This window comes from Candoia aspera, chromosome 1, assembly GCF_035149785.1.
Source record: "Candoia aspera isolate rCanAsp1 chromosome 1, rCanAsp1.hap2, whole genome shotgun sequence".
Lineage (NCBI taxonomy): Eukaryota > Metazoa > Chordata > Lepidosauria > Squamata > Boidae > Candoia > Candoia aspera.
Window position 1 is genome coordinate 34,841,915 of NC_086153.1, and position 22,964 is coordinate 34,864,878.

The window sequence follows — 22,964 nt, forward strand, 5'->3', positions numbered from 1 at the left end:
AAAGAGATTTCAGGGATTTCATTTTCTTCCACTTACTATTTATTTATCTATCAAATTTCTATTACTGCCCATCTTTCCCAAAAAGGGGACTTTAACCACTGTGAGGAAAGTGTATGCCATCACAATGCAGGTTAAAAAGGAATGGGACTTTGATCACATGGTTGTGACTGCCATATTGACTTTTTTGCCCCCCTGGATGTGATCAAAGCCTAAAGCAGTCATGTCAAATGCAGACAGTGGCCAGAGGCAGGTGGTCAATTGCTATAGGAAGGACAGGGAGGAGACCTGGAAAGCAGACCAGTGGCTCCCACAGAGGAGCTGTGAAGCATCACAGAGCTAACAGGAATCAGCTGCCTAAGAGAGTCCTTATCTGGTTTCAAACACAGCTTCAGGGAGTTAAAATTTTGTCTTGAAGTAGATACTCCAAGGGGAGAGAAAGAAATCATTGCTTATCTGGAACGACATCAGTGGATCAGAACTAGGTATCATTCCGAAAGGCAGACCTGTGTTTGCCAGCCAAAAATATAAGAAAATAGGTCACTTGTATTTTTCCCTTCATTAATTCTCATCACATTGATATTAGAAGAAATACTGATGCCAATTGTATTTGTGACCTTTCCTTCACCATGAACTGTAAAGCACTAATCTTCACAGACACTTACAGGTACTGTACTGTGTATTTAAGCATGTGTTAACTATGTTGCTACATCAGCAGTTTTCAGATACATTAAAGAAAAATTGGTTAAAAAGAAATAGGTCTGTACATGTGTGTTAGAGATGGGAGAATTGGTCAGTTTCTTTCCATTTCTCATTTTTTACAAATCTGTCAGGTTGGTTTGTTGAATTTGAGGCTTAAAAAAAAGAAAACAAGATTGATCTATCTATCTATCTATCTATCTATCTATCTATCTATCTATCTATCTATCAAATTTATCACTGCCCATCTCCCAAAAGGGACTCTGGGTGGTTTACAATAAAAGATAGATAAAAATATAAAACTATAAAAACCCTATAATACAAATACAATAAATATAATAAAAACCTCGATGGTTAAAAGTTCTTTATGATTTGCAGGCAGAGCTGGGTCCTTCTAAGAAACTAACCATCCCCAGGAATGGCTACTCTCCCTTCCGCCCCAGGCATAATTACAGAACCAGGTCTTGAGCTGTTTCCTAAAGTCCAGGAGGGAGGGAGCCAATCTCACTTCTGGGGGAAGGATATTCCAAAGGTCAGGGTCTATTGCAGAGAAGGCCGGCCTCCTGGACCCTGCCAGATGGAATTCTCTTGCAGACGGGGTCCGTAGCATGCCCTCTGTACACGACCAGGTGGGACGGGCTGATGTAATGGGGAGGAGATGGTCCCTTAGGTAACTTGGACCCGTGCCATGTAGGGCTTTAAAGGTGATAACCAACACCTTGAATTGGACCCAGAAGCATACTGGCAACCAATGCAGCTCGCGGAGCAAAGAGTGACGTGTGCTGATCTTGGGAAACCCAAGATCGCCCGCGCAGCTGCATTTTGCACCAGCTGTAGCTTCCGGATACTCTTCAAGGGTAGCCCCATGTAGAGCGCATTGCAATAGTCTATATGGGAGATAACCAGGGCATGAGTGACTGTTCGAAGGGTCTCTTGCTCCAGGAAGGGGCATAACTGGCGCACAACACGAAGTTGCACAAAGGCCCTCCTAGCCACGGCTGCCACCTGCTCTTCGAGCAGGAGCCGTGAGTCCAGGAGGACCCCCAAGTTACTCACCGGGTCTGTCTGGGGCAGTGCAACTCCATCCAGAACTAAAGATGACAATTTCCCAGAAATCGAGGAGCCATTAATCCACAGCCACTCCGTCTTCCCCGGGTTCAGTCACAACCTGTTGTTCCCCATCCAGGCCCCCACAGCCCCCAGGCACTCAGAAAGGGTGGCCACAGCATCACTTACTTCACCCGGGATGGAGATGTATAATTGGGTATCATCTGCATACTGATGATACCTCACCCTGTAGTGATGGGTGATCTCACCCAGTGGTTTCATGTAGATGTTAAAAAGGAGCGGAGAGAGTACTGAACCCTGCGGCACTCCACAAAGGAGGGGCCGCAGGCTGGATCTCTCGCTCCCTATCAACACCGACTGGGATCGACCCTGGAGGAAGGAGGTGAACCAGCGCAGAACCACGCCACTCACCCCCAACTCCCTAAGTTGGTCCAGAAGGATACCATGGTCGATGGTATCGAAAGCCGCTGAGAGGTCAAGAAGAGCAAGGATGGATGCACTGCCTCCATCTCGCTCCCGCCAGAGGTCATCCATAAGTGTGACCAATGCCATTTCCATCCCATAACCAGGCCTGAAACCTGACTGAAAGGGGTCTAGATAATCCGCTTCCTCCAGGACCCTCTGGAGCTGCAAAGCCACCACTTTCTCAACCACTTTCCCCAAAAAGGGGAGGTGGGAGACTGGGCGAAAATTGTCCAGTATAGTAGGGGCCAGTGATGGTTTCTTGAGGAGGGGGCACACCAGCACTTCCTGTAAGGCTGCTGGGAACACTCCCTCTCTCAAGGATGTGTTTACCATAGCCTGGACCCAGCCACATGTCACCTCCCGTGCTGCTTTCACCAGCCAGGAGGGGCATGGGTCTAATTGGCACATGGTAGCATTTATAGTCCGAAGGATCCTGTCCACTTCCTCGGGTTCAACAGGATTGAACTGGTCCCAGATAACCTGGTAAGTACGTTCCCTGGGTATCTCCTCCGACTCTGTCTTACGCTTGGAGTCTAACGCAGTCCAAATCCAAGCGATTTTATCCTGCAGGTGCCCCCAAAATTCCTCCGCACGGCCCTATAGATGGAAGTCTGACTCCCCTTTCCCTAAAAGGGATCAGGTAATCTTAAACAGGGCCACCGGGTGGCAATCTGTGGATGCAATAAGAGTGAAGAAGTACTGACACTTCGCCACTCTTACCACCACAAGGTAGGCCTTAATCGCAGCTCTAGCTTGTGTTCGGTCCGGTTCGGCCTTTGTCTTCCTCCAGTGGCACTCTAGGCATCTCTTAACCCTCTTCAAAACCCTCAGCTCCTCCGTAAACCACGGGGAGTGCCGGGTTTGGGTGGGCAAGAGAGGCTGCACAGGAGCAATCCTGTCCAAGGCTCCGGCTGCCTCCCTATTCCAGGCAGCAGCCAGGGCCTCTGCTGGACCGTGCAGAAGAGACTCGGGTATAACCCCCAGCTCCCTCTGAAACCCAGCCAGGTCCATCAGTCGCCGGGGGCGGACCAATTGAATGGGTCCTGAATAATCTGGGACAGGCCCATGGCTGCCATGGTAGCCATGAACTCCCAGGCTGCTTCCAAGGCCTGCCCCAGGGAAGGCAGATTGAAGTCCCCCAATACCATAAGCCTGGGGAACTCCAATGCCAAACCTGAGATGGCCTCCAGCAACTCAAGCAGGGAGGTTGCTACGCAGCAGGGAGGCTGGTACAGTAGCAGAACTCCCAACTGTTCTCAAGAACCAAGCTTGAAAAACAGGGTCTCACACCTGGCCACTTGTGGAGCAGGACCCCTGATGGCCACTAGGGATTCTCGGATGACAACAGCCACCCCTCCTCCCCTGCCCTGAGGTCGCAGCTGATGCCAGACTCGAAACCCAGCCAGGCATATCTTCAAAAGAGCAACACCTCCTTCAACGCCCAGCCAGGTTGCAGTAATACATGCCAGGTCTGCCCCCTCTTCTGTGATCAAGTCACATATGAGGGGGGCCTTGTTGTTTATTGACCTGGCATTACAGAGCAGCAGCCGAAAGTCAGGACAACCACGAGTCTGCTGTCCAGGGCCCGGGTTCGAGCACAGAGGGCCAGAACACGCCACAGGTAACAAGCACTGGGGGCGTCTTCCTCTATGATGACCCGCCCCCTGGCTCCCGTCATATCATCCCCTACCTGTCACCACCTCAATCACCTGCCATGCCCTACAACCCCCGGGATCTCGAGGTCCATTAGCCCCCACTCCTGGACTCCTAAGGTCGCTGGTTAAGGATAGGGACCCTTCCATTCGTTCACACAACCACACCACAACTCAATCACAGGGCAATGGTGCCCCCCCCCCCAGTGCACCAGCCCACGCTCTTGGCACTGGTAGAGCCCAACCACCGCCCACACCCACACACCGTGCCCCCCCTCAGCTTCTCCCATTAGTCAGCAGGGGGGCTACCCAACCACTACTCCTCACCTCTTGCCTCTCACTAAAGAAGGTGAGTATTCTCGCACTACCCTTCCAAACCTGGGCACCCTCTCACGTCTCTCACACCTGAAGGGGCCCACCATTCACCATTTAGGGATCCCTAATAGACTAATTATATCCTGGGATGGTTAGGAAGGGATGGTCAGTTAATTTGCTATAATCTCTATCTCGATGTTCTCAAGACTGCCTGGCTTGCTTTATCGTGCTGCAGTTCATCAGTGCCTCAGACCACCAGTCTGCCGAATTCCCAATTCCAGCCTCTTGTTCATTGTCAGTTGTCTTGTGCCCTAACGCCCCCGGCCAGCTGGTTGATCTACCGCTGCCAGGATCTTCCGGCCACCAGAGTCCACTGCACCGCCCGGTTCTGCCGCCCCGCCAAAGCCAGGCTAGCATCCCAGGTTTGCTGCTTGCCAGCTGCCAGGCTGCTTGGTGCCAGCCGCCCAGTTGCCCACCCCTTGCTGCCCGGTTGCCCGCCACTCGCTGCCAGCCGCCCGGTTGCCAGTTGCCCGAATGCCTCACTGCCAGCTGCCAGGCAGCTTGCTGCTTTGCCCGCTTCAACCAGGGGCTCCAGTGGAGGCAAGGACAGGAGGGGGGGGAGGAACGACTCCCACTCTGGCTCCAAGAGGCCGTTGCAACAGGGCCCACCTCTTCCTACCACTCTGTCCATGGGGGGGGGGGATTTTGCCAACTCCCAATTTGGACTTGGATTGTTGTCTTCAACCCCCATAAAAACCTCAAACCGCAAACGGAGGCTGCGGCTGCAGTTTGGGCAATCTCAAACTCACCACCCCCCCAGAGTGGCAAACAGCGTCTGCCTGTGGTCGCCATCTTGGTTTTTACTTTAGGTATTTATCTGTTATGTTGCAAACATAACATATTTATCTGTTATGTTGCAAACATCAGCTTTTGAACTAAACAGATCTCCTCCCTTCCCTAGTATGTATGTATATATTAGTTGGGCTGTTCAAAGCATTTAAAATGTGAAACATTTAAAGCTCAATCCACCTTGTTTTAAGCCTGGAAAAGTAATTTGAAGTTTGAAATGGGTTGCCCTAACATTAAACATCAAACATTAAAACAGGTAACAGAAAGAGAGAAAAAAAACTGTAATAGCAAAAAATATTTGTTTGTTTCTGTGTGTGTGTGATATGTGTGTATAGCTATGTCAGGAGGAAAAAAAAACCCATCATATGCAACCAAAATATAAAATACCAATATTAGTGCAGGGCCCAGGGCTTGCTAAAGGAGACACATTTTCCTAAATGACAACAAGATTGGAACTGTGCAGTCTTGAGGAGGGTATTATTTCATAGGAGACACACTTTCAAGGTTCCACAAGAAGGCATAATTTTAACAATAAAGCCCACCCTTACTGGATCTGGTAGGATGGGCAGACATTAACTGGAGAAAAGTATTTAAGATATATCCATATCCAAACATGTTTGTCTCAATGTAGGTAGATCTATAATTTTTCAAAAGTCCATGAAAACATTTTTTTTGAAAAAAGGAGTAAACATTGCTGATAATAGTTTTTCAGGTTCAGAAAAATGAAACTGATTAGGTAGTCTTTCAGGTGGCAAAAAGGATAGAAAAACAAAGTGAGCCTTGTTTTTCTATCCTTTCTGAAAATTAGTGTTTTCTGTATTTATCGAGAATACCTAACTTTTTTGTTCTGTATTACACCAATATTAAATATTTTCTTTTCAGTGGTAAGTTTTATCTTGCTTGCTTCTCATAATCACAAAGAAAATATAATTTTATGAGCAGTCCCCAAAATATATTTCTGTAAAGAGTGATAAAAGATAAGGAATGCATGTATTTCAATTTTCCTCCCAAATTGTATTATTTTACAAGTTGTTTAAAAATTGTTATTTCAACTTTTCAACAGTTTTATCTCTAATATATGCATATATACAACAACCATGCAGGTTTGTAGCAATTGACATTTTTAACTCCAGAATGACAGTCAGAGTGATGAGCTTTTGTTTGCTAACTTAATTTTGTCTTTCCTGTAGTAAAGAACACCATAGACATTCATTATTCTGGGTAGTGCTGAGTGATTCTCAAAAAGCCCAAAGAGAGTTAGAAGCACTTGATAACATTAACTCTTGGAGCTGTCATGACTCATTGGTTCTAGATGAAAACTTGTAAAATGTAATACTGTATAGGATAGCAAGGCAAATGAAGCATGCTCACTATTCCTGGATTGGTTATATTGCGTTCTGTTTAGAAATCACTGCACCTTGTTGGTAAAGGAAGAGAAACAGAGAGATAGTTAGAGCTAGTGTAGATATTCTCAACATCCACCGTCATTACCATACACCTAGAGACATTTATCAGTCACTTACGTGTCTTCCAAGGGAGGTCATAAATGCATGTGTATTGGTTTATACTTGGAGGACTGTGCAGTTGATGATTAGCAGAAAAGTGAGTGAATGTGGCTACTGAAGAGCACACAAAAATATGTCTATTTAAAAGTACACTGTCTAAAACAGCCTATTGAAAAGGGTACATGCAAGATACCTGTGGCATTTTATTTGTAATGACCCAGTTTTACAGGAAGTTTTATACTGGGATATTACAGTTTTTAAGTAATGATTCAGTGTGTGAATTTAGGAATAAATGTGGGGAAAGAACTATTTCACCACATTTGGAGGACCTTTTCCTTGGTTCTGAAAATATTTTCCCCCAAAATTTTTAAGGGGAAAGATATATCATTACCCCTTTCCATAGAACACTCAATTTCAGTCTACTAAAAATTTGAAAAACAAGAGTGTTGAAAATAGAGGTTTTACTCCCCTGAATGTAGAATCCAATTTGTGCCTATTCTGCAAAAAGCCGTATTAGGTGGGGCATTCATAAAGAGGTAGTTTTGAGACATCCTTGACTTGCAAAGTGAAAATTATTTGCCGTACAAATATTATAAGTCAACATAACATTTGGGTGTACCATAACTGAGAGTTCAGAGTGGATGGATTAACATATTACAAAATTATATTTTAATGTAAAGCTAAGAATGCTGAAAGCATTTAATGGCTAAAACATCAGAAGCCAGTATTTTGACTCAACACCATGTATGTTCATGAGATTTACAGGCACTAGTGGATTTTGGAATAGCTGGACCAAGATTCAGATTTGGATTTAACTGTCAGCACAACAGATCCTTCTGTGGAGGTCTCTGTTGGCAGGTTGATGTTTCTATACAGTGACTGTTTTGTTACAGGTACTCCTTGTTAAGTAACTGCAATTGGTTCCAGTGAAATGGTCACTAAGTGACATGGTCACTAAGTGAACCATGTGACACACAGGGAGACACAGAGAGAGAGAGAGATGCTGCAAAGATCTCTGGTTACTGTCACCTCATTCAAATAAAGTTCTCTCATAAGCTGTCCTGTGCCTGAACCATTTTTTCCTTTTTTTTTTTTTTGGCCCCTCACTGGGTGGAGAGATTGCTTAAACAAATTATCTCTTCCTGAGCTGCTTTTCTCCTCAGCACAGCCCTTCCCTAAAAAGAGCTAAGGGCAAGTTAACAAGCTCCCTCTGTGACCTTAATAGTTGATTAGAACTCTCCCCTCCCTCCCAGCTGCTGCCTGAAACTGGCCAGACCTTAATCAGTTTTAGACCAAAGGCTTTTGTTGTGTAAATGTGTGCATTGGTTGGAAAATGATTTTTTTGTTACAGTTGTATTTGCAAACAGTCACTATCCAAGGCAGTTGCTAAACGAGTACCAACTGTATTTTTTGTTTAGCCTAAACAAGGTTGATGTGATGTAACATGAAGAAGAATCATATCAGGTCTCTGCTTTGTGGATGGATGAATAATAAGAGATGTGCTTTGTTTCCATAAAGACTTCCAGCTGATTCTTTACTCTTCTGAAAAAGAGTTGTTGATATTTTAGCTGGGCAGGCTAGGGTTAACTGCAAATTAGAGTTTGCTAATACTGCAAATACTATATGTGGCAAATACTATAGCTGTACCTTGTTGATCTAAGTCTTTTGATCGGCTGACACTATACATAGGTTATCTGATTAGCTGATTCCCCAGTTTTGTGGAAGTCCCCAAGGCTACCCAGATCCTTCTTTTCTTTCTGTTTGCTGACCTACTTATGTGCAAGAGGCTTTGAAAACATTGCTGGAGCTTCTTCCTTTTGTTCCCTCTCCCCCTTCAGTATCATATGCTTAGCCTAGTTGGGCATGAATCTTTTAAAACTTTGCAGCTCTCATTAGCGCAGTGGCATTTCTATAAAGTATCTCTCTATATTGCCTCATTGTCTTTATGGAATCTTTGTTCAGAAAATATTAATTACAGAACGTAACATGCACACCACAAATGCCATTGATTAGCCTGGGCATTTTAAAAAAAAGGATAATTACAGTCAGAAGGCTTTTCTGAGGCATCCTGGATTGAGGGCTGTGTGCTAATTGCTCTGTTTAAGGCTGCAAATTAATATGAGGCAAAACACAGTAATCATCTGAAGGGGAATAGATCAAAACAGTTTAAGTGGGATCACAGTGAGGGGCTTCATTTCTCTATCCTCCCTTTCCCCCATACAATCACATTTGTTACAGTTCATTATAAGGAAAAATCTGAGTGGAGGTGACTGTATAATGAGAATGTGTAGCATTACTCCTTAAATCGCAAAACAGGAGAGCGAGAGAAAGCAGACTGACTAGAGTGGTAACCAATGGTGAAACGTGGCACTTTTCATCCGCAGAAGAAACTGCAGCATCCTCTGCTGCAGGAGCGATTTGTCCATTGGCTTCTCCGCAGCATGTGACCAGCCGAGCTCTTTCTCTGTGTTTTTCCCCCCTTTCCTCTTCCATCTGTGTGCAGAGCACTGATAGGCCGGGCTGATGCGCAGGCAATTTATCATCTTGATCTCCCACTGAGTCAGGGAGCTCTCCTGTCACCAGTATTGATTTCAGAGGATGGACTAAATTTCCTAGGATTTCCATTAAGAATTAAGAAAAAAGCTATAAGCACGCAGGGTAGCCAGGCAGACATGGATATGAGATGGCACTGTGAAACCTCTCAGGTAGCCTTCTTCTCTCACGGCCGATGCAGACCAGAGGCTAAGCACTGCAGCATGCAGGGTTTAAGAGACTGTTAGTCGAAAAGCAAAAAAATATATAATAAAAAAATAAAAAAAATAAAAAAGGAGAAGGAAAAATCATTTGCACCAATTACTGTTTTTAAACAAAATTGCTTTTATTTAAATTAGAGATTGTCTCCTTGATGATTGCATGCCATTAAAATAAGGAGTTCAAATTTCTGCACGCGATCAGCTTTTCAATTTCAGGAACTTTTTATGTTCAAGAGAATAGCACTTTAAACCCTGATGCTTTTGATTTTCTTTATCTGCTGCTTTTCTAATCCATTGCTTGTATGTTTGTATGTTCATGTGTATGTGCCTCTTCATTTTTGCATGTTTGGAAAAGGGAAATAGGAAATCAGTGCAAGCATGGGGAACAGATGTTTTCAATAATTGCGAGGTTGTTTTGTTGTTAATGACCTAGTAATTATTTTGGTTAAAAAATGCTTAAATCCTGAGTGTGCATGATTTGAAGCACAGTTTTGCATGTGTGTGTATATATGTGGATTTGTCTTGTTTCATTGTGACTGTTTACCGAGCAAGAATATCTGTGAAATACATGCCTTTAAAAAAAAAAAAATAGAAGTCTGTACAAAGGAATAATAGCCTTTGGTTGTCTAATATTTCATGGTAAATAATGCAAACGAGCATTTTTAGAAATTGTGGATATATTTCTGAATGGGGGGAATCTGCATGCTATAATAATGTGGGAGTTTTCTGTATTGTGTCGGGGAGAGAGATTTAACTATTTGTTTCTAATGTGTAAATGGCACTAACAAACCTCCAAAGCATTGACTGTAGTGTATTGAAATTATTCTAGAATCATTCATTTTTTCCCCCAAAGCCAGGCATCAGTTGTGTCTATAAACCGTTTTTGTGCTGAATGTATGTGCATGTTGACTGCTACGGAAATAGTGCCTTGCTTTTTCACAGTCTTTTTTCATGCCAACAACAGTGAAAGGATTTGGATGTTCTATATAGCCTGTGTGTACCAGGAGAGTGATGGCAAGCTCATTACACAAGGAGACAAACATATGATAACCGATGAGAATGTAAGACAAAAGATGTATTCGGAGGCAGAGCAAAGGAAACAAAGGATCACCACCAACAGAATAAATGGTGGGGGTGGGGGGGTTTCCACCTCCTCTGTTCTTAGAAGGGTAAAGGATTCATGTCTCCTGAAATCTCTGAATAATTATGTATTCACTAGAAAGTGTGCCTTGGTATTTTTGGGGAATTGTTAATCCATTGCAATCCATATGGATTATTATTTAGCTCTTTATTTTGATTTTGAGGAAGTGCTTTCAGATGAGAAGGAGGGAAATTATACTGGGCTTTTATTTCAGTATCAAAGTTTGTGCAAAGTTTCTCTCTGAAATTGTATTGTTCCTCTTTGTGACTTGAGCAAGCTGTGTTCTGATGAGAAGCAGAAGCATTCTCTGTCTCTAACAAGTAAATTGTGAGGTTGGTTTTGTGAGGTCAGGCAGTTTAATTGTGCATAACATGCTGCACTAGCTTCACAGCTCTGTTATTGAGATGGTGGTGTTATTTTAAAAATACCATTTTACAGATTTTGAAACAAATCTGTCAGAGGGATAGAAATGGTGATGATCAGCAGAGATGGATTGGGTTAAATCATTGATTGGGTTCTCTTGTTCTGGAAAACTTCTGCCTGTTTTGAGTTTCTATCTGAAATTATTATGCCTAAGAACATTGCCATTTCTCATCTCAGTTTTCCTAATAGCCATTCATCTTAGATCTCTTGGGCATGATAATTTGACACAGCTAACAGCTGTGAGTAGAAGAGGTGAAGAGGTTAGGTCACCATGGAAATTGAATTGCCTCCACCCCAATCCTCCATCACAGGGAAGATCCTTGCCAGTTAACGCAGAGTTAATTGGCAGGGTGAGAGCATTAAATCCATCTACCTTTGTAAGTGAGATGGCAGGGCAGCAGGATGCAGGCAGACTGCTTCCAGTTCAGATTATGCATGCTCTAATTATTAAGACTAAGGTGGGCTCCGTTTTTGTGAGCTCCAGGGCTAATGTCTACAATTGACAGAATCAAGTGGCAATGTTTTTCTGGACTCTGCTGCTTGTTGTTATAGACATCTGATGATTGATTGAATGTTCCCCTAACAGAGAAAGAAAAATGCCCCACTACCCATAGAAAGTTTGCTCTGGGGAAGGAATTGTTCACCATATTTTATGCACTGCAGAGAGATTTTGTTTTTGTTTTTGTTTTCACCCCATGAAAAGATCGTTCCAATATTGCTGCACCTTTCCATTTTACTCTCTGGTTCTGCAAATTACATAAAATGTTTCTCAGAAAGCCCAAGTGTTCTTTTAGGTTTTCAGGATTTTGTAAACATCCAGGCATTTTTGCAATTTTGGAGACTGAGTACGAAGCTTTAAACAGCTATCATTTCAGGTATTACCTGCAGTGACAAATCTGGTTGGTTTTTTTCCCATTGACTGCATTATCAACAGGGAACTCAAGCCAAGCTGTTCTTTCTGCTGAGGTTGCCTATAAAACTGTGTAGAAGGTCCTACCCAGAAATGTTCAACAAGCCCCAGTATTTTACTCTGACAGGAACTTGGCTACTATTTGGCTTCTCTAGAAACTTTTCGTAACTATAGTGTAGTTCAGCCTTCCCCCCACTGGTGTTTTCCATTGGTGTTAGGATTCTGACTTCCAGATTTTTTAGCTAGAAAGATAGCCATGCTGGCTGGGAATCTGAGGAGTTGTACTCCCTAGGCTTCTAAGAGAGGGTGGCAGAGTTCTAAACGTTACCAGTAGGTAACTCTAGTGCTCTTCTTTTATGGATAATTTATTGTTGTGCTACAAGGTTGCTGTGAAACTGTTTTAGGCAATTGTGATGCTTTCTTTTTTAACTTTACTGTTTTACTGATTTATGCTTTTATCTTCTATTGTCTTCTTTGGGCAAGTGGGATATACATGATTTGAACAAATATGCTTATTTATTTATGCGTACGCCACATTTTCTTTTTCTCCATTTTCAGGTATACCTTGAAGATAGCTTCTTCAAATGCTCAGTGCAGTGTAATATGTGAACTGGACCTGTCCAGAATCCAGATGAATGAGAACCAAAATACATTGTACATTAAATGTACATAATGTGTCTATTTGGGATTTTTTTTTTTTTTTGCATTGCTTTAAAAATATCTTTGGCCAGAATCAGGATTGAATTGTAATTTGTTCCAAAGAGAGAATGTCCCCTAGAAGATTTCGTTGGCTCCAAGTGCAGCCTTTGTTGAGGAAAATTGCAAGAGCCAGGGCAGTTTTCAGTGGGACTAAATTACAGGCAGGAAGGAATTTTCTCTTTTGCTATTCCTGATCCAGACTACTTCCTCTGCTATGGTTGTATAATAAAATAGGACAAGATGATTCTGAATTTAGCATAAGATGAAGTTTAGCCCTTGCTATTTACTAGTTCATTTGGAGGGCAGCATGGGATCAAAGTTAGCTATGCATCCAGTATAGGATTGTACTCTGTGTCTTCAACATCTTCATCATCTCAATAAATCTCATTATTTTTCATTAGAGGTATATTCTCAAGGTTTTCAAGGTTACTATTTATTATTCATTAGATGTATATTATCCTTTTTCTAGGAGTTCAAGGAAGCATATATAGCATTCTTGCATTTTCCCCATAACAGCAACCTTGTAAAATAGGTTGGGCTGAAAGAGAGTGACTTACTGGCCAGAAGTCACTTAATAAATTTTTGTGGTTTAGGGTAGGTCTGTCCAGTCGCAGGCCAATATCTTAATTTCAACCACCATACATTGGATATTTATTCTGATTTCACAGCGGAATCACTAAAAGTCAGGTTACAGTGTTAACTACTGAAATAACAATTTAACAATATTGTCCCTGATTGCCAGATTTAATGATTTTGTGAAAAAGAAAGATGATAATATTTTAAACAATCCATCATTGACTAGATAAAATATGAAATGGCTGTAGTTAAAAAACAAAACTTAGAGCCCAAGGAGATTTGCATGATCAAGCGTCCTAAGTTTTGTAGATATTTCTTGTAACAGAGGTTTCCAACATGCATTCACAGGTAACAGAGTGCCTGCAACTCCCACAGATGGCACCTGCAGAATCCCAAATTAAATAAATTTTCTAAACAATATTTCATTCTGGTGCAATGTCCATAAGATTGCTAATAAAATGTTAGAAAGATAGGTAACTTTAAGGATGAAAATGTACTTCCTTAAACTTGGAACTTACCATTAAGTGAAGAACTGAATTTATAAGGGTAGCAAAAAAGATTACCGTTTAATGCTGGAAAGATACATTGGATTGTTTGTTTTCTGTTTATGAATTGGGCGTCTATAGAAGTGATTAATAATATTTTCTATGGACATTTTATAATTTGTTTAAAAATTATGCTGAATGGTGTTTTTTGTATGTAACAATTTTTTTTTAAATTTCCTTTTTTCTTTTGGCATGTGTTTTCTTCTTTTTTTCCTTTTTCTCTTCTGCATATAAAATAAAAAAAAAATAAATAAACAGTTTTACACCAAATCTTGTAGGATTACCAGATCTCATGATCTGGTATGATATTTCAGGTAAGAATACCAAGAACCTAAGAGTTATAGAATTACTCAGATAAGTATAATCAGATTATTATCTGCAATAGATTGTCCCTGAGGAAATGCAGCCTTTGGGGTAAACCAGTGTTTCTCAACCTTGGCAGCTTGAAGATGTGTGGACTTCAACTCCCAGAATTCCCCAGCATGGCTGGCTGGGGAATTCTGGGAGTTGAGGTCCACACATCTTCAAGCTGCCAAGGTTGAGAAACACTGCGGTAAACATTCCTGTGCCATAGAGTTGGCTGATTTCTTCTACTGAAGTCAAATGCATTGTAGAATTTTCCTTGCACTCAAAATAAAACAAGCCAGAAACCTATATGTATGCTGTAACACATTACTTTATGCATTGCATCTTGTATAAGAACATATTTTCCAAACCTACTTTTGGTACCCAAACAATATTCCATTCCCATTAATTTTGATGGGCATCGTGTGCAACCAAATAGGAAAAGACACAGGATTTTTGTTTGCTTTTTTAAAAAAAAATGAAATTGTTTAATTAAAAATGTCTTCCAGGCACTGTTCATTTCAGAAAAGATATACCAATCAGCAATTAGCTAAGATATTTCATAGGCAGAAAATAACCTGACAAGATCGGATTATTTCATGGAGAACAGACTTCATGTGTATGAGAATCACCAGCCTGCTGATTCTGCCTCTTTGGAAAGTCAGCTCCTTTTTGCCTGTCTTCCCTTGGTGCCCTACCTCCTCCTCCTGCTTGGTTGAGTTCCTTCTCACCAGCCCCATCTCAGGAAGTCAACCATCTTTCCTTGTCTAATTCTTCTTTTATTTTTTTGTCTCAATCAGCCTCATAAAAAATAGGTCTTAGTCCCAGCTGCCCACTATTGTGTATTGAGAAATGACTTCACTCCCTTAGAAGCTTGCTGGATTCTTTGCCACTTATAATGACCATGCCAGTATTTAAATTCAAAGAAGATTCCATATTCTAGTGATGAAATGGTTGCAGTCAATATCTGACATGAGGAAGAGGATTGCTGTTTTTATTGTTTTAGGTAGGAATGTCAAATGTAGGAAAATTTACACAAGGATAGGCAGAACTGGGGTCAAAAGTTGCAAGAAAAGGAACTCTGGAAAGATGGGGTCAGTTGGAAAGCTTAAGAACGGTACTGATAGGAAGACTTTAGGCTGCCAGGACATCCTAAAGCACTTTCTGAATTATAAGGGCCATTAAAGTGGAAGCGTTCTGCTTGGAGAATGACTTGTTCTCTATAAGCAAAAGAAAAAAGACAAAGTAAGGAGCAGCTGGATAAGTCCCTTGGAAAGCTAAGCATCATGGAAAACATTTGAGGTTCTGAGTGGATCACTACAGCTCTGACATCTAAAAAAATCCAACATATCTACTGTATGAGGAATTGTTTATATCAGTAGGGAGTATTAAATACAAATCTCCTTAATAAAACTGAGATTTAGTATGTGTTGGTCTCAGGCTGAGGTTGTCCAGTATACCTCTCAAACAGTGCAGAATAGAACACTGGCCTGTATTGTGGAGTAAAATCATGTAGTCAAAACTATGTCTTACTTTTGCATATAACAAGCCTGTATGTATCAGTTTGGTGAAAAAATGCCAAGAGGGGAAAACTTGAATAACACAACCTTGTTTCAATACTTCATAGCTAATGGCAGGGTGCAAAAAAGAAGGGAAGAGCCCCGCAAATCAGTGGCCGCAGCTCACCCTCTGCAGGGGTGAGCCATGGAACCGGTGTCATGGGAAGCAACAGTTACATCAGTGCAGAGTGTCAGTGCCATGAGAGGCATATGAACATTCAAAAGCTGGTGGCTAGAAAAACACTCAAATGAACACTGTTACATGTGTATTGGCTGGCTGTCAGAAGCCTGACAGATATTGGCAGCAGCAGACAGAATTAATTAACAAATTCATCCCTTAAGCACATTATAGGCAATAGTGGTAGTGAACATAGATTGTTACAATACAAAGTTCACAAGTTTCACCATTGAACTCAAAAGATAACAGTAGTTACAGGCAACATCAACTTTTCCTGGACAAGGATCATCAGTTATCTCAAAACTAAGACAGTACAGCTGCAGACAACAGAAAGTTGCACCACGGCTGGCCATATTGTAGCATGTTCAGGCACAAGGAAGTGAAAAAAGAAATAATTTAATAAAAGACCTAGAAAGGGATAAAAATGTTTATATAACAAGATGAGAGTTAATACAGGACTTGGGGATATAGTTAAACAGTTAATCTCAACAAGTCAGTGGACACCACCACCAGGATACAACTACAGAGTTAAAATACAGCCTTTAGAGAAGCAGTTACAGTTCCAAACATTACAAACAGCATGCTTTCAAACATGTAATAATCAAAACAGCACCAACACTTTTCAAAAGATTTCCTAAACTACTATAATACTAAGAAGATAGGCTGTTGCAGTGAAAGTTATCCTAATGGTCCCAGAAAGTGACTGGCCCAAGGTCACTCAGCTGTCTTTGTGCCTCAGATGGGACTAGAACTCACACTCTCCTGGTTTCTAGCCTGAAGCCTTAACCACTACACCAAATTGGCTCTCTTGCTGCCCTTTAACTGGCCCTTGTAATTCAGAAAATGCATTGGAATGTTATGTAAAACTATGAGAAGTGCTGCAGCTTGAGAGGAACGGACTGGGAATTCTAGGGAAGAACCCAGCCAGCCTTATGTCCCTGCCAGGCTAAGTGTAAACAGGAACCTGTAGCATAACTTTGCCAGAATCAACATGTCCTGTTATTGAGGACAATTGTGTAACACAAAAGATTTAAGTGTCTATCACCAGAAGCAGACAAAAGAAATCCTCCATAGGTTCTCTCCAATGATGCCTCTAATGTTGTATATATAGCATGAACAATGTTGAAGGGCCCCAATTCTACCTGCCAATCTTTTGTGGGGTTGCTGGAAGCTGTGATAGCTTCACTGGGAATGGCAAAGCTATTTTTTTCTGTATTTTTACTTAATTTGGGTTGGGAGTGGAAATGGTGATTTTGCTATTGAATTGCATGCATGACCTCAAGGTTTGGGGAAAAACTGGGGTGTTAGTGGAACATATGTGGACTGCCTGCTTTAAATAGAATTCATTAAAAAAAAACTACATCTAGTGTAGATTTCTACCCTAGTAACTGAAAACGTATCCAGCTATCACTGTGGTGATATATCATCCATGCAGATAGGTTTTATGTTGTCACAAAGATGCTAGGACGATGTCACAAATTGCTGGCGTAAAAGCCATCACTGACAGGTAACAAATTCAGAATGATTTACACATCCCTGATCTGTGTTAGGGCATTGCAGGTTAACTGCTGCAATTTGGATTTCCTATCCTACAAAAGTGCAAAATCCAAACATAAATGTATAGTAAGAGATGATAAAAGATGTGGCAAGGAGCACCTTTGTAATCTACCATAGCTCTATGGACCAAGCATCTTCAATTGAACTGAAATCATTCAGCCTCCCTGGCCTTAAGCATTTAAAATTCCATTAACATATAATGCAACATTCTAATTTGAGCTTGTCAAAGAGATAGTTTACATTTTAAAAATGATGATAACAATACAATTATGATGATTATGATAATGAACGGTACTTTTAATAGCATTTCTTTATGTATGTCGTGCCACAAACTCTTTGTGATTTTCATCTTTAGAAAAGGTAAGAGGAATGGTATGAAAGATTACTTAATAGCCTTTGTTGCTGTTATCCTTTTATGTTTATCCAAATAAACATACTTTATTTGTATGTTGAATTTATGCTTCATTTTTTTCATTATGGAAAACAAGGAAGACAGATGAGAATTTTGTTTAATACTTTTAAAAAATGCATTTATTTTTTTTTATGGCCAGACAGACCCTAAGCTTTTTTGTCAGTACAATACACATATCCAATTGGTGTTGGTCTGCATGACAGCCTCTAGATTAAACATCATAGCTTGCACAGAATAGCATGTATATGCTTAGGGTAAAATTGAGCAATGGTTTGCCCCAAATATGCCAAAACTGACTGGTACTGCACTTATCCTTAGCAGGGAATGCTGCATATGACATCGATGTCCCTTAGACTAGTAACCAATTCTACTCCTCAGTCTTACTAAAAGAAAATGTTAAATGAAAGCCTGAGCTAACCAAAGCACTGATGGATGGTGGTAGTGGTATCTGTAAGCCAATCTAGTGATGAGAAGTAAATGGTAAAGAGCATAAATTAACAAACAGAATGTATGAAAGAAAAATAGATATGATGTATCTCTATGAAATTAAGAAAAACAGGAAGGATGTAATGAGTGAAGGGGTTCTGATCTTGTGGAATGTTATTGCAGGGAAGTAAAGTTATAGGTTTAATTAAGGATGAAAAATCAAAGGCATAAGGATAGGATGGGAGACTCTATGCTAGGTAGGAGTACATGTTGACGCAGAAAAAGATCTGCATTATCTGGTGGAACACATGCTGAAAATGTGCCAACACTATGATGCCGTTGCAAAAAAAAACCCCACACACATACAAAAATGCAACCCTAGGCTGCATCTACAGAAGTATAGTGTTGAAATCAAGCAAAGTCATCACTCCTCTAGAATATTGTGTACAGTACAGGGTACCATATTTTAGGAATGATATTGATAAACTGAGGCATGTCCAGAGGACAGCCACCAAGATAATAAAGGGCCTGGAAGCAAAAATTAATGAGGAATAGTTGGTGGCACTGGATATGTTGAGCCTGGAGAAGAGAAGGCTACAGGGAGACATGATAGCAGTGTTCAAGTATTGAAGTACTGTCATGTGGAAGACAAGACAGAATTATTCAGAGGTGTTCTGAAATACAGAACAACAAGGAGAGTGGTTAGCAAATGGTTCATCATTAAGAGAAAATAAGATAAAGATCTGTAATGTCCCATTGATGATTTGATGTACTTATGGATAAATAGTTATGGTGACAGTAAAGATGTAGTTGTTGGGAATAGCTGGACTTGTGTATGCAGATTATGCCATATTGTTGGCTGAGAACCTGAATTATTTGCAGAAATGCTAGATAGACTGTATCTAATCTAACAAAGATCAGGGTAGTTGTGTTTGACAGGAAAAAAATGGATGAGTTTCAACTTGTGAAAACATGGTGAAAAGCTAGAGTGAGTGGATGGGTATGCATATATTGTATATCTTGGTAAAATGTTTATCTAAGGATGACATATGGGGGGGACACTTTTTAAGATGTACAAATGCTTGTAGAAAGGGAGTGGGTGGTATGTAGTCCATCGTTAGAACTGGATTTCTAGTTTACTAGATACTGTTCTGTCGGTGATTTTCAGAGATTTGGCAAGCTCTGCTTTGTTTTGAAACTTTTGTTTTAATTAAAAAGCTTCATACTGAATGTAGAAGCATCACTGTTTTTCTCTGGGACTTTTAGTTTAGCCAAGCTTTTGAATTAATCATCCACTTTTCTGGATTCATGAATTTATAATTTATCGAGATTTCCAATCATAGCCTGCTAATGAGGTTTGATTCTGTGTTTGTAATGTGCAGCTGGGTAACTGTCAGACAGTACATTATTTCAAAAGGAATTTACAAATTATCAAAAGGGTGCTTTGAAAGGAGAAAGAAAGCGGAACTATTCTCCGTAACTTAAAAAAAAACACACCCTCACTCATTGGGTCGTAAAGATGTATAAAATGGAGATAGTGTTTGATCTTGCAGATGCTAATATTTATGGTGGATGTTTATTTGCATCAACCTTCCTAACACCTGCACTCCAGATCTGTTGGATTACAGGTTCCATAGTTTCTGGCCAGCACGACTAGTACATTATTTGATCCCATTTCTACATCAATCTGTGAATGAGAAAAAAAATGCTTGCAAAATTCTATACATCGTGTGTACATAACATTTTACGCTTAATGTAAATTTAAGCATTTTATTGCTTTTTCTGAGAAGAGAGGTACTATCATCACATTCAGAAAAAGTGCAAAAGTGCAAAAAAGCAAAAATGTGCTCAGAGCCATGCATTAGACCAGAAAGTACGTATCTGCTCTGTTCACTTAAAATGCAAATTGAATATTCCTAAATAAAATAAAAGATAAAGAACACAATGTGGATCAGTGTCTTAGAGACAAACAGAATAGCTTTCCCCTAAATAATAGTGACAACAACAACATGTCTTTTAAGAAAATTCAAAATTCACCACAGTATGCCTTCTATAGCAGCAAAGATCATAAAGAGTAAAATTATACAGAAGGGCTCTGCTGATGGTATTCGCTCTGAAAGTTCCTTCTTTTTTTTTTTCTTGTCCATTCTCAGATATTTAACAGTGGTGCAGTTTTCCTCAAAGCAGCACAGGAAACAACACAATTGCGTTCTTAATTGTTTAGCTATTTGCACTGGTTAATGGAGAAATAATAGGACATCTCTTACAAGTACTGTATTCAGTGTTGGGGCATTTTCCTAGCAAATGCCAGATTCATGAGAAGAAATGGTAGAATAGCAGAACACTGGCTGCACTGAATGTTTGTGTTACTCTTGGCACCTATCACCTTTGGTTGTTCCATTAGTGGAAACAATCTGGAATCTCAGTGTGCTCAGCAGTGTTTATATTTTATTGGGAGTAAATTTCTGCAGCTGTACAATGTCTTGCCAAGGACAGCTGTATTATCAAACATGCAGCTGTTTCTGTCATGCATTTTGTTGAAGATGCACAACATGATAGAAATGATTAAAAAGAAATTTCAGCATCAGATATAAAAAACAATGAACACACCTCTTTCAAGGGATGGTTGCTCCTAAGATGTGACCCACTCAGGCAATGCAGGATATCATGACTTCTGCTAGGATTGCAAAATGCAACCAAGCCCAGAGATCACAATGAAAAACCAATTTTGTTCTAATTCCATCAGCCAGGAAGGTATAGGAACATTTGTGAGGGTTTCTGCAGTGAAAGCAGTGTCTGTCTGGGAAGTACCCAAAGTGTCTTGGCCCAGTGCACGGCAAGAATTGCAATTCATTATAGGTTCTTCGCCTTTTGATCCAACTTTCATCCAGATACTTCTAGAATGGATTGACAGTTGAAACGTAGCCAAAAATTATCAGGTACCAGGTATAGTGCCAGGTACATTAGTCATTATGTGGAAACTTAGCAGTAAATAACTGAGCTGTGGTCTTGAAAAACACATGCACATAGTGGAAACGTTTGGAGGAGTCTAACAGTATGATTCCATTCCAAAGCAGTTGTCAAAACATGGAAGTAGGAGTGGAAGCTGTGGGAATATGTAACCACTTCGTCCAAAACTGTAATATGAATTGGCTGGGAGGGAGGCTAAATGCTAGATGTAAACACAGTTTACCAGGAACAGGAATTTCAGAAGCTCAATTAAAATTGCTCAAAATTGTAAAAGAGTTCTTTTGAATACAGCAGGTGCATACGTTATTTCTGCAGGGTAGCTCTAGACCTCATTATCATGATGCTTGGATTAATTTTTGGACTTTTCTCTATTCCCTTCTCCTTCTCCCCCCCCCCCCCCCTTGTGCCAACTCACCTATTAAAGAACTTGGGAGAACTTGGAACTTTGCACATTATTTTGTGGCATTTTTATGGCCATAGTGATGGTCTTGCTCAGCTGTAATTTTTGGATTTCATGTACAGTACAAATCATCTCTCATAAGAATATCCAAATATTGCATTCTGTTGTTAGAATTTCTAATTTGTATGGTATGCAGTTAATTCAACATTGGATGTATGTACAAAATGGTTAAATCTGTTGAATCCACAGTTTATTATGAATATCAGCTTAGAGGTGGCCTTTCAAACAATATAATGCTAAATCTGGTGAAAGCAGCTGTGTAATGTAGAATATGGTTCTAGATGCAACATCCTAGAAGTTAACATAAAGCTACCCCTGTTTTATAGTCCAACTGTGTATGGAATAAAAAATAACTCAATATTTAGCCATTATCCAATTCTGCAGGTATTATTGCTTTTAAAAGCAAATTAATTTGTTAATTGGTGTCATGGAATAGCACAGAACAACAGGTGTAACTGTGAAACCAAGCAAAACTTTACTGAAGAATTAATGCTGATAGGTTGTTAGTGGATTATTGTTTCAGCCACCGAAATGTTAACCATTTTTATTTAGCTTTGCAGTATTATTTTTCTTAGCTATATTTTTAAAAAATACACTGAAGTAAACAAACACAAAATCTCAATTAAGCCCCTTTCATTACACATAAGAATATGTATAACCATGTAGGCTTAGTTATGCATATAGAAATGTTTAATTGATCAGGCAGGCTTTTGTCATACAGTTGGTTCAATAGACAAATGAGAAAGTTTGCATGATAAGAGGATCTGTAGCTTCACAGTTACTCTGTGATGCTTCAGTTCTTTTGGTAGATCCTAGAAATAGTCCTCCTTCTCTCCTTGTTCTCCTCCTCCTCCTCCTCCTCCTCCTCCTGTTTTTTTCTTTATACAAAACTCCTGGTGTGTTAATGTTCATTTTCTATCATTTTGTTTTTCTTACTTGCATATATTTTAATGAAAGCCTACGCAACAATATGACAGCAGACACCTCCTCAAAGTCCACCAGATTGTCTCATAGTAAAATTAGTTCGAAAACTAGAAATGTCTTATCTAAAAATGGGATAGTTAGGTACCATCAATATGCTGATGGCACCCAGTTGGCCATCTCTACCTTTGGCTGTACTGGATATGGTATAGGAGTCCTCACTTAGTATCCAGGGACTGTAAGGAATTGGAGGAGACAAAACCAGATTAAATTGAATCACAGCAAATTGGAAATGATGTACATCGGGAAACCACCCGGCTCATTATCATCTCCACTTTTGGCTCTAAATAGATTACATTCCCCCCAGAAGAACCAGGTTTGTGGTCTGGAGGTTCTTATCACTTCCAGATCAGATAATTGTGACAAGCTCTGCTTGAAGTTGCTTTTGAAGGTGACTCAGAAACCTTGCTTAGTGCACAATGCAGCAGCCTGCTTGCTAATAGGTGAGAGTCATTTTAGCAGGATGACACCAGTATTAC

At 40.4% G+C, this 22,964-nt stretch overlaps 1 protein-coding gene across 11 annotated transcripts in view; it reads left to right on the forward strand.

The window, feature by feature from the left end:
* NRXN1 (neurexin 1) overlaps positions 1 to 22,964 on the forward strand; it is a 1,050,871-nt gene that overhangs the window by 994,120 nt on the left and 33,787 nt on the right. The window contains exon 1 of one of the 11 annotated variants that reach the window (XM_063301651.1): positions 9,156 to 9,255. The exons of the other annotated variants lie outside the window; for them this stretch is intronic. Coding sequence (XP_063157721.1) covers positions 9,223 to 9,255 — 33 coding nt within the window. The 5' untranslated portion in view covers positions 9,156 to 9,222. Of the gene's footprint in view, positions 1 to 9,155; positions 9,256 to 22,964 lie in introns of those variants that run through there. 11 annotated transcript variants of the gene reach the window in all.